Below are 13,784 nucleotides of genomic sequence, written 5' to 3'. Positions count from 1 at the left end.
ACTAACACAAGATATTAGATCAACATTCATAAAATTGACTGAGCTAGAGTTGTGTTTGTGTTTTTAAGGTTAAATGGCAGCCACCTTAATTTAGGTTGACTCCAAAAAGTTCATCAGTTTTGGTTGTACAGCCAACGATAACGATCTGCAAGATTCATTGAAATTTCTCCTCTTGTTCATGAGATATTTTGTTAACAGACACACACAGAGGCACGGGCACAAACATTATCATCTGCCTTTTGTCTGGTGGTAGATGAGAGCAGATGAAATGTTCAGATGTCTTCATCTTTGTCTTTTGACTCTGCATCAGCCTGTCCCCCCACCCCCAACAGCAATGATGTCATCTGATACTTCAAGGGAATGCAACCCACTGACCCCTTAGCATTACCCATCACCCACCCCCTCCTCACCCCTCACTATCTCTCAAGTACATTAGCATTACCCCCCCCCTCCTCCTTTCTGCTCCTGATGTTGAACCGACTCTTTGTCTCGGCTTCGCTGCTCCACCGCCGGGATTCAGCACCATCCTCAATCACAGCATGTGTCTGGACGCTGGACCACGTCCAGACGCCATCACGTCACACGAGTCGTACAGTCCGAACTCAGAAGCTTTCACACATTTTTCTGTTACCAGAATCTAAATAAGCATAAGGCTCTGACGTGTTCCCAAGTTACATGTGGCATCAAAAGAATAAATCAATAGGCATTAAAGGACGGTTGTTCTTGCAACATCAAGAAAATGATGTGCGTCTCATTTGGCTCTTGTGCAACTGTTCAGTGGACAAATATTCGTGCATCACATTCAGTGAAAGTAGACAGAAGTGCCTTTTTTTGTACGTCTAAATCAAATCATGTAATTTCAAACTCCAAAGTTTTGTAATTAGTTTAATTAGCTGTTCAGTTCTTTCTTAAGAGCATCAGTGTCACCAGTTACACTAAATATCCATCTTCTTGGACTAAAGCACATTAACACGTGTTTTTTTTTTTTCTTCTGGTAAATGTGTACCTGTAAACATCTGCTGGCTTAAAGAAACTAATGACAGAGAATGAAACTGGGCCGTTTGATCACACCCACACCCTGTTTGTTTGTGGTTTCCTTTTTGCACGTTGGATGTTTTTATAAATTAACCTGTGGCACATCTAACTGATCCAGAGCTCAGGAGGTTTGTGATGCTGTGTAAGAGTGAGACGTACCTGAAAGAGAATAAAACAGTACACTGACGTTATTTTAACACTATAAACTTATAGTTCAGATCTTTTAAAGTGGGGTTTGTGTGGAAGTTTTACAGTTGCTGTATTTTCCAGCATATAAGTCACAGTTTGTTTGTTTTTTTGCATAGATTTGTCAGTCCTGTGACTTATACGCCCAAGCGACTTATATACGGGTTTTTTTTATATATATTCTTAATGCAATTTTGGACTGACGCTTTAAATTTCGAAGAACTGCAACATCGAGTCCTCCCATGCGTGATTGCTTCACTCAACTAGTGCAGGCGGAGGAATGCTGGAGAGCTAGCAGCTCAATAGATGGATGGCGCTGCGCCGCCCAAGCGAAATGAAGCTGTTCTGACCATTAAATGAAAGCATAATAAACGCGACGGGTCAGTAGTGACGCATAATAAATGTAACTTCCACGCCGAAGCGACTTATATATATGTTTTTTTCCTCTTCATGATGCTTTTTTTGACTGATGTGACTTGTACTCCGGAGCGACTTATATGCTGGAAAATACGGTAATATCTTTTGACCAGTTTAAACAGCGAGTGACCCAGATGGACTGCTCATCATCATTTAGGGATGTCCTGATCAAAATGTTTGTTTTTCTTGATTTTTGTTCCTCAAGTTGTTGTTTTATCATCAGTGTGGGAAAGAAATATGCCTACTAATGTTGATTTTTTTTTTTATTATGGGTAGTGCTCTGTTAGTTACATAGTCTTTGGAGAGCAGGACGTACTGTGGATTTAACATTTTCAAAAGGAGCAAAAAACTGTTTTCTCATCCACAATGATGGTTAGTCATCCAGAGTTATTGCACAGTCAGTTTGTAGTTTTTGCCTAATCATCATCCCATGTCTTCTAAACAGCATTAATTAGCAATGCCATTTTCAAGTTAGCTAGATGAACTCGATTTATTCAACTTAATCTTTACATATTTACGTTGTCGTTACATCACATGTTCTAATAGTTTTGATTGGCTCAGAGCATCCCTGCCATTATTTTCACATCATTTGGTTATTTTAGCAGGAATATTGCTGGAAGGACCTCAGGCTGCATAGGAAGTGCCACAGCTAGCTGCTGCTATTTGTGCTTGCAAATAAATTTTAAATTCTATGTAAATTATTGTGTGATGTAAAATAATGATGTAACAATTTATACAGTAGTGTTTGCATGATCTGCTGTAAACATTTTATGAGACTGGAGTTGCTCTGGTTTTAAACTCACTTGAACTAGCCATTAGCTTGTCAGTTTGGTCAGAGTAAATATGATCATTCAAAGTGCTATCTACAGCAGGTAAGATGTTAATTGTGTATAAACTTTATACAGATCCTTACTTCCAAACGTCTGCATCTAACTGACCTTAAAAAGCACAGAAATCGCTTGTTGTGTCTACATGTCGCGCTGTGTCAGGATGTATAGCCGTCAGTCGGTTTAGTTTACACCAAATGTTTACCCGAAGGAGTTTTGTGTCGGCATGCTTTAGCTCAGGCTCACAGCTGCTGACTGGCATGAGAACAGAGCTGTGAATGAAGATGGAGTCATTATCTGGTTCTTTTTATAAAACAAGGAATTCCCCTTCATTGATCGTCTGAAAATGCCAGAAAGCCTAAAGACGCGACAAGATTGATAAGGGAATCTTTGAGTTAGAGAGAGGAAGGCCAGATGATGTCATGAGGTCAGATCACAGCTCTGTGGGGGTCAGCGTGTTCAGGATAACACCAGACAAACTGATCAGTTTAAAGCTGTCCCTTTGACTCGTATGTAAACGTAAAACCCCCTCTTTCTCCTGAGTGATGAACCGTTAAAGGATGTTTTCTGTCCTTGACCTGCTTTGTTGCAAACTGCATCAACAGGCTGTCGTTGTTTCAAGAGGCTCGTCTCCCTCAGGGTGACTGAGCGAGAAAATACAGAGAGACAATCCTTCATCTGTCCTCGTTGTGCTTTAAAAGGAACTGTTAAACATTTTGGGACATGTGCTCCATTGAAATGTCAGACGAGTCACACTGCTTCAATAGTGCTACACTAACTAGCATAAAGGCTCACTGGTAGCCTGTTTCTGTCTAGAGGCTAAAATCAGGCCATAAGCAAAGCTGTAAAGTTTTTATTACTTATCTTGATGCATGCTCAATAATCCAGGTAGAAAATCCAAAAAAGTTCAATCTGGTCCTCTGGACATTCAAAAAAAACAAAAGCAAAACAAAGCAAAAAAAATTCTAGAAACGTTTCGTCTCTCATCCAAGAGACTTCCTCAGTCTGAGGTGCTGTATTCAGCTCAGTCTCTTAAATAGCACCTTCTCAGAGTGGATCAACCAGTTTGCTGCTGACAACCAAAACCAGCTGATCACATGCTCAAGAAGGACCATCAGTCTAACAATGGATCATTAGCACACTGATGGCTGTTTACTGTTCACAGAGGGCTGAGTGATACTAGCAATCACAGCATGGTAAGAGGGGGACAGTTGAACCCGGAGGCCTCCACCCCTGTTTAATGATGGACGGTTTCTTTTCACAAAGATGGCCTCCTTTACTCATCTCCAGGCCAGCGGTCACTCTTTCAGGGATGAAGATGTTCACATCCTGGACAGAGAGGAACGATGGTTTGAGAGAGGAGTGTAGACCGCAGAATCCTGGCCTGATGATGTTGATCTTCTGTGCTGGGCCATCCTTTTGGCCAGTGGCTGTTTAGTTTCCCCGATGTAAGACTGATCACAGCCCTCCTGACACTGAACAGCATACACAACATTACTCTGTTTGTGCCGGGGGACTGGATCTTTGGGATGAACCAGTCTTTGCCGTAATGTATTTTGGGGTTTAAAAGCCACTGGGACGTTATGTTTAGAAAACAAACGTCTCAGTTTCTCTGATACCCCCTCAACATACGGAATGACCACTGGTCTGGGTCTGGGTTCCTCCTTTTCACCTGATGGCTGACTGGAGTCCTGTTTGGGTTTCTTCTCTGCTTTCAGGAAGGCCCAGTTAGGATATCCACATTGCTCTAGAGCCTGTTTTGTGTAGGATTTCTCCTTCTGCCTGGCTCCCGAGCTAGTGGGGATGCTGTCTGCTCTGTGATACAGAGTCCTGATGACTCCTAACTTGTGCTCCAAAGGGTGATGGGAGTCAAACTGCAAATACTGGTCTGTGTGGGTGGGTTTGCGGTACACCTCGGTTTGCAAATGTCCTCTATCCGAGACTGAGACCTCACAGTCCAAGAAAGCCAACTTGCCAGTTTTTACATCTTCTCGTGTGAACTTGATATATTTATCCACAGAGTTGATGTGGTCAGTAAAATGTTGGACTTCCTGAGATTTAATTTTAACCCAGGTGTCGTCAACATACCTGAACCAATGACTTGGTGGTGTCCCTGAAAAGGACGTCAAGGCTCTCTTTTCTACCTCCTCCATGTACAGGTTGGCAACAATAGGAGAAACTGGAGACCCCATAGCACACCCATGTTTCTGCCTATAATATTGCTCCCCATATGTGAAGTAGGTTGACTGCAGGCACAGTTTCAAGAGTTGACACAGTTGTTCTGTGGAAAGCGTGGTCCTGCTGCTCAGAGTGGTGTCTGATTTTAATTTTAAACTGACCACCTCTACTGCATCATCAACAGGAATGCACGTAAAGAGTGATGTGACATCAAAAGAGACCATTGTTTCATCAGTCTCCATGATGACATCCCTCACCTTATCCACAAAGTCCATGGTGTTCTGTATGTGGTGTTCTGAGCTGCCAACTAAAGGGATGAGTACAGACGCCAGATATTTGGAAACATTGTAAGTGACAGAGTTAATCAAGCTAACAATAGGTCTTAAAGGTACACCTTGTTTGTGGATTTTAGGTAAACCATACAGACTAGGTGTGGCCTCCCCTGGGTACAGTCTGTGGTACAGAAAACGGTCAATAGCCTTGTCCTGCTCCAAATTTTTCAGGCAATCTATTAACTTCTTCTTGTAACCACTTCCTGGATCTCTTTTCAGAGGTTCATAAGTGTTTAAGTCACTAAGGAGTGTCATAACCTTCTCATGATAGTCTTTCTGGTTCAAAATCACTGTGCACCTTCCTTTGTCTGCTGGGAGAATGATGACGTTTTTGTCCTTGCTAAGAGTGGTGAGTGCATCCCTCTCCTCTCTACTGATGTTGGAAGGTGGTGGTTTGGCATTGCTGAGGCAGGCTGAAACTTTGCACCTCAGACTGAGGAAGTCTCTTGGATGAGAGACGAAACGTTTCTAGAAATTTTTTTGCTTTGTTTTGCTTTTGTTTTTTTTGAATGTCCAGAGGACCAGATTGAACTTTTTTGGATTTTTATTACTTAGTTAATATTGGTTAAAATGAGCTGTTATTGTTCTGAGACCTGCTTAGGGAGCAGATGGTGGGGGTTAAGGGCCTTGCTCATGGGTGTAGTGAACTAGGCCCCAGAGTGGGGCGAATGAGGGTGGGGGCAGTTGTGGGTGCTTCACTTACCCCACCCACATTTTTGATGTTGTCAGTACCGGGGCTTGAACCGGCGATCTTCCGATCACAGGCCCACCTTCTCTAACCTCTGTGCCACCACTCCCCACGTCTTAATATTCGTTAGCTGTGGAGGCCACCCTGAAGCGGGTTGACTCCAAAAGCTAATCAGCTATATGTATCCAATAATTATCTTCTGGAACATCAAAGTTCATGCTCAATAAGCCAGGTAAAAATAATCCAACAAAGTTCAGTCAGGTCATCTGGACGGTTTCAAATTTTTTACTTTTTTTGTTTGTTTGTTGAGATGTTATATTAGATGTCTCTGACTAGAATAAGCACTGTGAAAAACCATATCATGTTGCTGCTGATCTGTTTCATGTTGCTGCTGATCTGTTTCATTGTTGATGTGTTCATGCGTGCACATCTGCTCACAGACTCATGTTCATGTTTGTGCTGATGTTCAATGTTTTATGTTATGAGTGCTTAGTGTATATTTAGTTGATGTTTTTCTTAGTTCATATCTTAGATGTTATTACTGTTTTTCTTATACATTTTATTGTTGGATGTAACTGGGACCCTGTGTACATAATTTCGCTCCACCACATGTACCACATGAGGTGCGAATGACAATAAAGAAACTCTGACTCTGACTCTGATGTTGCGTCCTTGATCTAAAGGACTTCACCAGTCCAAGGAGCCACAACACGCTCAGTCCCACAAGCAGCACACTCCCATAGTGGGCCAACCAGTTTGCTGGTGATAAGATGGTTTTTGGGGCCCACCCCCTCCCCCGTCGACTCCTCTGAGGCAGCCATAGCAAAAGTGGTTCAAAACATCAAAGTTCATGCTTAATAATCCAGATTTTTTTAAAAAATCCAACAAAGTTCAGTCAGGTCATAAAACAACATAAAAAAAAAAAAAAAACTTCCAGATGACCTGACTGAATTTGTATCATCTGAAAGTTTCTATAAATGTGTCCAACGTTTCATGAGAAATTTTGCTAACAGACAGAGCTGACTGAAAGATCTTGCACAGTTAGCTCTCTGAGCATACGTTAGGGATGACTGTCACATCAACCTTTAGCTCAATATCTGCAATACTGACTTCAGTTGATCCATTTTTGTGCGTTCGACGGTCCACTAGTTGTTTCCGGTCCGATCAGCTGAGCTGGGGTTTGCAGGTTTTTCTGTGGCCTGATTTTGCTGCAGCTCATTTGAAGATTCTGATCTTTTGAGGAAAGATGAGAAAAGATTCTAGGAGAGATAGAGCGCAGGAAAAGCAGCTGTGAGGCAGACAGAGTTTATGAATGAAAACAGGAAGGATGGACAGAGACCCGGTTGGAAGGAGTGCGACAGGAAAATAAGCATCAGAGCTGGTTCGAGTCCAACGGCCCACAAACACACAGATGGAGGATAAGAGGAATGTAATATTTCACCCAAATAAAATGAATGTTTATTCAGACATGTGCGTGTTCCCCTCATTTGTCCCTCACTTAAAGTCTTTTATTGTGGAAAAAAAAGGAGAGCATTTACCATTAATGTACTCCACAGTTCAAGAAGTAAAATGGTTATTTAAGAAAAGCGCATGTATTTTTTATAGCATTTTTGTGTGTTTCTTGGCTTAGCACAGCTTGAAAATGTTAAAACACTTTGCTTTGTGGAGTGTTTCTACCTGCATGAATAGTTTATGAGCAGAGATCCTCTGGCCTCTTTTAGCATTTCAGTTTTCTGCAGCTATTACCGTATTTTCCGGTGTATAAGTAATTTTTTTTTGCCTCGATTTGCCAGCCCTGTGACTTATATACACTTTTTCTTTCTATATTCATAACACAATGTTTGATTGATGCTTTAAATTTTAAGAACTGCAACAGCGAGTCCTGTGTGCACTCGCTTTACTCAGCTGGTGCAGGCGGAGGAAAGCTAGTGGCTCCGGCATGGATAGATGGATGGGGGTGTGATGGATGGACGGATGGATGGATGCCACCCAGGCAAAATGAAGCTGTTTTGATCATTTAATAAATGTGACTTAAACGCTGAAGTGACTTATACGCCGGAAAATATGGTTCCCATTATAAAAACCCACCCAGGTACTATCTGTCACTATTCATGTCTCTTTGTTGTTTTTGTTGCTTTATTGTCTGACACTATAAACATTCAGCTGTGCCTGAGTTGTTTTTTTAAACTCTCTCCAGGCAGCTGTTGGCCCCTGGATATCAGGAAATATGGTACAGCCCTGATGGAAGTCGTCGGTCCTCGTCTCCCGCCAACACTGTGAGTCTAAACAAGCAGATTTATGATCTCTTTCTGCTGAGGGGATTTGAAAAAGATCGTTCAAAAGGCAAAGAAATCAAGTCAGTGACAACATTAAGAAAAAATGCTGCAATATGAGATGTTTTATGGTTTCTAGTGTTCAAACAGGTTTTTCTGCAAAGGTAGATGCTGAGTTAGAGTTTTGTCTTCCAGGATCATTGTTTCTACCATGGGGAAGTGCTGGGTGTGGAGGGTTCCAGTGTGGCAGTCAGCACTTGTTCAGGACTCAGGTAAACAAACAGCTTTTCACAAAATCTAATATTTAGAGGTTCATTTCAGTGGTTGTGATCTTTTTCTACTAAGAAGTAAATATTTTAGAAAATTCATATTTGAACTGATATCAACGGAAGAACTCTATAAAGCAAAATAAATCTACACCTGGAAAATTGATCTCAGGTGTTGTTTTGTTTACTCTTGTTTGTTTAAATGGACTTAGACTTATACTGCAGCCAGCCTGCAGGGGGCACTAATCCCAGCTTGGCTTCAACTTCAGCGTTCTGTCCGTTCGTTGACACCCTTCATTCTGTGGATGTAAGGGATATTTTTGACTATTTCAAATTAGGTTTTTTGTAAATTTATGAACAAATCACCGGTTGTAGATTGTTTTCTGAACAACCCCAGTGAGGGGATTGATGGGAATGATGAGTTAACAGCTAGTCTGACTGGAACTGAGACCATTGTGGGTTACTGCCATCTTAAAACAACTCCAGTCTCAAAAATTTCACAGTGGCTGATGCAAACGCTGTTTTATAAACCTGTACATTTGTGTTAGTTTAGAAATATATGAGAATTATTTGGTTACAGTTGAACCGCTGTGCCTCCACATCGAGAGGAGCCAGTTGAGGTGGTTTGGGCATCTGGTAAGGATGCATCCTGGGCGCCTCCCTAGGAGGTTTTATGGGCATGTCCAAATGGTAGGAGACCCTGGGGAAGACCCAGGACATACTGGAGAGACTATGTCTCTTGTCTGTCCTGGGAACATCTTGGAGTCCTCCCAGAAGAGCTAGAAGAGGTGGTTGTGGAAAAAGATGTTTGAGCCTCCCTGCTATAGCTGCTGCCCCGTGTCCCAGTTCCAGAGCAAGTGGAAGATGATGGATGGATGGATGGATGGATGGATGGATGGATAGATGAATGGATGAATATTTGAGAGTGCTAATAGCAACAGCAGCAAGCTTGAAACTTGTTGCTCAGTCTAGGGTCATTTTCAGCAGGAACTTCCATAATATTTGTATCTAAACAACGTAGTGTAACACTGAAGATGATGTAAGGATCTAAATATTAGAGTTTGCTTGTACGGCTATAAAGTTTAGAAAACTGGACTTGTTTTAAGATAGCCACATCCACTTTGTAAGTGTGGCTGCTTGGACTAATTGTTAATCCAGTCAAATGAAATTTTATTTTTTCAAAATGAGGTTGTTCAAGAACTATTTACAGCAGGTAAGACACTAACTGTTCCTAAACTTTGCACAAAACTTCAGGTAAAAGCAGCAAAATGCTAGCTATAAGCTAAAAAGAGCAAAATGGTAGCGATAAGTAACTAAATAGAAGCGAACAGTTGGAAAAGGATAGTTAAAGCAAACATTTTTTGCTGAAAGCAGTCCAGCTAAACGCTAAATGCAGCAAAATGTTATCTAAAAGCTAACTGTAGCTAAAGGCTATGTAAAAGTAGAAAAAGGCTAGCTGAAAGCTAATATTCCATAAGGGACGCTAAAGAGTAGCTTTAGGCTATCTTAAGGCTAGAAGTAGTATAAGGAAAATAAAATAGAGCATGTATACTTTATCTTTGTGGATTTATGTATTTGATCCTGTGTCCTTTGTTGTTCTGTTGTACAGTACTTTGGTTGGCCTTGTTGCTGTTTGTAAGTGCTTTATAAATGAAGTGGCATGCTATGCTAAAGCAGCCTCGACAGCGGACAATAGTTTTGAAGTAACTGAAGAGATTATCCTTAATGCTCTGAAAACAACAACGCAGTAAATCATTCCTGAAGCAGCACCATCATCAAGTCTCTTCAAAAATACCTCCTAAAAGTTGCCAAAATATCTATTAAACTCTTACTGATGAATTAGTATCAAATATACAATTTAGAACATCCATCCATCCATCCATTATCTTTTACCCGTTTATTCCATTTTGGGTCACGGGGGTCACTGGTGCCCATGTCCAGCAATCACTGTGTGAGGGGCGGGGTACACCCTGGACGGGTCGCAAGTCCATCACAGGGCCACATAGAGACAAACGAGACAAACAACCATTCACTCTCTCACTCACACCTAGGGACAATTTAGAGTTACCAATCAGCCTAACATGCATGTTTTTGGTCTGTGGGAGGAAACCGGAGTACCTGGAGAAAACCCACGCATGCACGGAGAGAACATGCAAACTCCACCCAGAAGGCCCCTGGACCGGGGTTTGAACCAGGGACCTGTTCGCTGAGAGGCAGCAGCTCTACCAGTTGCGCCACCGTGCTGCCCCAATTTAGAACAACAAGACTTAAATATTAGAACATTTAAAATGTACCTATTAAAATCAGATCAAAGCAGAGAGAGCAGCTTAGAGCTTCCTCAGGCAGTCCAAGGCCTGAAGGAAGACATTATTTCCTGGTCTATTTGTTTGGGTCCAGGCGGTTCTCAGCCTGCCAGAGGGGAGAGTCCAGAACTGTGACTGTCGTGGGCAGGTTGGGTCTCTAAACGGGTCGAGTGGATGTCATCTAAGCTGGGAAGAGGAGGTCTGATAATCCACTGAGGTGTTTTAATGGCATCCCTCCTGTCTGCAGCAGAGCAGCTTGAATACATGTACAGAGGTCTGTCAGGGTGGACTCTATGGTTTACCATCATACATAAAGTTGAATATTTAGAAAAATCAAAAGGCATAGAACCCATCTCCGACTGAGTGGAACATTTATAGCACAAAGTAAATAGAAAGTATCAGAACAATGAAGAACAGGAAAAACTGAATGCTGAGTCAGCATTCACACAATTAAGGCTGCTGAATTTTACATATTTGTAAAATTGTAAGTGTTGTACTTGTATTGTTGTATTGGGTTGTAAGTATGGGGAGAAAAAAGTATATTAGTCGCTTCGGTGTATGCTAATTTATGCAAAAAGGTGCGACTTATACGGCGAATAATACGGCATCCTCTTATGACACTTCAGATTATTGGCAGTATTGGATCTTTATAGAAAAAACAACATCTGGGGTGGTCACTGCTGGCAGAACCTTCTTATTTACGACAGTTTACTGATCTCATACAAGTCTTGACCGCCAATTATTAGCAGTTTTTCTAAATTCTGCTCTTTTGCTGCAGGCTCAAGATGGCCTCTATATTTTTTATCAGCTTCTGTCTTCTTTGCAGAAGATTTACTCCTGGATTATATATTGAAATGAGCAATCTGTATCCAGGTCTCTCTTGTAAATGAGTCCCACAGGATCAATGGGATTAACCTGTATAAATAAAGGTTTAATGAATATTTGTGATGCTATAAAGTCACATGGCAACAAAACCAAAAGCAGTCAGTTTACACAGACTTAAAGACCTACTCTTATTTAAATACTACTTTTCATTCTTATGGTTGAATTTTAGGTTTAAATAAAGAGGCGTTTTGAGGTAACAGCCTGAGAAAACTGTCTGTGAAAACATTTTTATGAGCGTAATAAAAATACAACCAAAACTTGCACAACTCTTCAGTCACGGAGGCTGAATAAATCACAGCGCTGCGTTTAGCAGCTCGTGGAGTTTATTAGGTCAGTGGGGTTTCTGGCTCCGGAGCTGGTTCACTGGGTGCAGCTCAGTGCGCAGATCCTGCATTTTCTACTTTATGTAGCCCCGGAGCTGGTTGATGCTTCCTGCTGGAGACACTCCCTGCTGGTAATCAAGTGTTTATGTGTGTGTGTGGGGGGGGGAGATGGCTCGACATCTGGAGGACGAGTGAATGAATACATCTTCTTTTTGATTCCCTTCCTGAAGAATGCAAACAAAAGGAAAGTTGGAACGGCAACATGTGGGTGTCTGATGTCTCCAGATGTTTTCTGCAGCTGCGTGGCCTGCTGTTGTTGTGCTCGGTTGTGTGTTAGTGTGCTCATTCTGCTCCAGCTGATCTTCACTCATGGCGTGCAGTGAATCGGCCGAGCTATGCTCCCCCCTGCTCTCCCCATCCAAAAGATCCAATCTCACATGGAACCAGTTGTCTCTGTCCTCTCTTTGAGGCAAAAGAAGACAATAATGTTTTAGCGCTTGTCTGTTTGTGTGTGTGTATTCATATCAATAACTGACCAACCCAACCTAACATGGCTGTAATTCAGTCATTTGTTTCAGATATTTGGTTCAAACTGTGGTAGTAGCTGAGAGTCATTCACAGCACATACTCTGAAAGTGAGGTCTTGTGCATTATTGCATAAAATCATGCAAAACGTTATTTTCAAGGTTTGACAAAAACGGCTCCAACGCTACTTATCAGCACGGGAGGATCTTAGTTGAAATCTGGCATGAAAGGCAGTGATGAACATTCATTCCTCTGCAGACTGCTAGACCTTTAATGTTAAAACGTATTTAACTGCATGCAGAAATTACATGAAACATGTCAGCAGGGCGAGTATCGCTCTGTTTTCTTTTAGAATAGTTCACTGAAGCTGACTGGGTGGAACCATCCATGGTGTCTTGTTTCCCCAGGGGACTGATTTCTCTGAACGCAAGCGTGAGCTACCTGATCGAGCCGCTTCCTGGTTCCGCTCGGGGACACGCCGTGCTCAGAGCCGAGAGTCTCCGGCTACCCAGGGGGAGCTGCGAGCATCACCATGGCAACGAGGAGCATCAGGATGGGCTCAGTGACTTCATCAGTGGAATGATGTCGCCACAGAACAGGCGGGTAGGTTCAGACTGATCAGTCATTACTGCATGAATTTACTCATAACTAGAATGTAATGAAGGATTATTGTCTGTATGTGCAGGAGAGAAGGGAACTGAAGCAGAACATGAAGTATGTTGAGCTTCTTTTGGTGGTAGATAAAGCTGAGGTGAGGATATTAATGTGATTCTCTCATTTTGATATGGCAATTTTTGGCGCTACACCTTTGAGTTTTGAAGGTGGTTATTTTCCTTTGAACTCATCTGCATTAGAGAGTGAATCAGCACAAGATCAGTCATGATGTGTTACTTCCTTATACCAATAAACTGCTGATGGTTTTCATTCCTCTTTTTTATCTTCTCAAAAGTGTCAGTTTAGTTACTAGACGACTGTAAAAAAAAGGTTCACGTGTTCCCTGTGTTGTGTTGCAGTTTGAGTGGCATGATCGGAGTTTGGAGAAGACCAGAGTGAAGCTGCTGGAAGCGGCCAACTTGGTGGATAAGGTAGCATCTCGTACGCATGGAAAGCTCTCCGATCTGTTTTGTTCACAGCGTTGAGCGTGTCTGTCTCTGTCCACACCAACAGTTCTACAGGGCTCTGAGCATCCGCGTGGCTTTAATCGGCCTGGAGGTGTGGACCGACCAGGACAAGATCAACATGTCTGATAACCCGCGCAGCACGCTGGACGCTTTTCTGTCCTGGAGGCAGAAAATGCTCAAAACTCTCCCCAACGACAACGCTCAGCTGATCACGTCAGTATCTGTATGATTTCATTCACTTTAAACACAAATGTCCCTGTTCTCCTGTTTGTCTGCTGAGAAGCCTGTGTCCGAGCATGTCTGTGTGCATTGTTAGCAAAATATCACATGACTGACTGAATGGATTTTAACTAAACGCTCAGGAAGTAATTACTGATTGAACAAATAACTCATCAACCTCTGGAGGCCACTGCGGCTAATCAACA

At 42.1% G+C, this 13,784-nt stretch overlaps 1 protein-coding gene across 1 annotated transcript in view; it reads left to right on the top strand.

Moving 5' to 3' along the window:
• The window catches only part of adam19b (ADAM metallopeptidase domain 19b), a 33,452-nt gene that overhangs the window by 8,797 nt on the left and 10,871 nt on the right, over positions 1 to 13,784 (top strand). The window contains exons 4-9 of the mRNA XM_037675960.1: positions 7,861 to 7,939; positions 8,132 to 8,208; positions 12,646 to 12,841; positions 12,924 to 12,989; positions 13,252 to 13,323; positions 13,406 to 13,572. Of these exons, the coding sequence (XP_037531888.1) occupies positions 7,861 to 7,939; positions 8,132 to 8,208; positions 12,646 to 12,841; positions 12,924 to 12,989; positions 13,252 to 13,323; positions 13,406 to 13,572 (657 nt within the window). The remainder of the gene's footprint in view (positions 1 to 7,860; positions 7,940 to 8,131; positions 8,209 to 12,645; positions 12,842 to 12,923; positions 12,990 to 13,251; positions 13,324 to 13,405; positions 13,573 to 13,784) is intronic.

Source organism: Nematolebias whitei, chromosome 4, assembly GCF_014905685.2.
Source record: "Nematolebias whitei isolate Nwh7 chromosome 4, NemWhi1, whole genome shotgun sequence".
Taxonomy (NCBI): Eukaryota; Metazoa; Chordata; class Actinopteri; order Cyprinodontiformes; family Rivulidae; genus Nematolebias; species Nematolebias whitei.
Note: the sequence above shows the minus strand (reverse complement) of the source record. Positions and strands in the feature narration are given on the sequence as shown.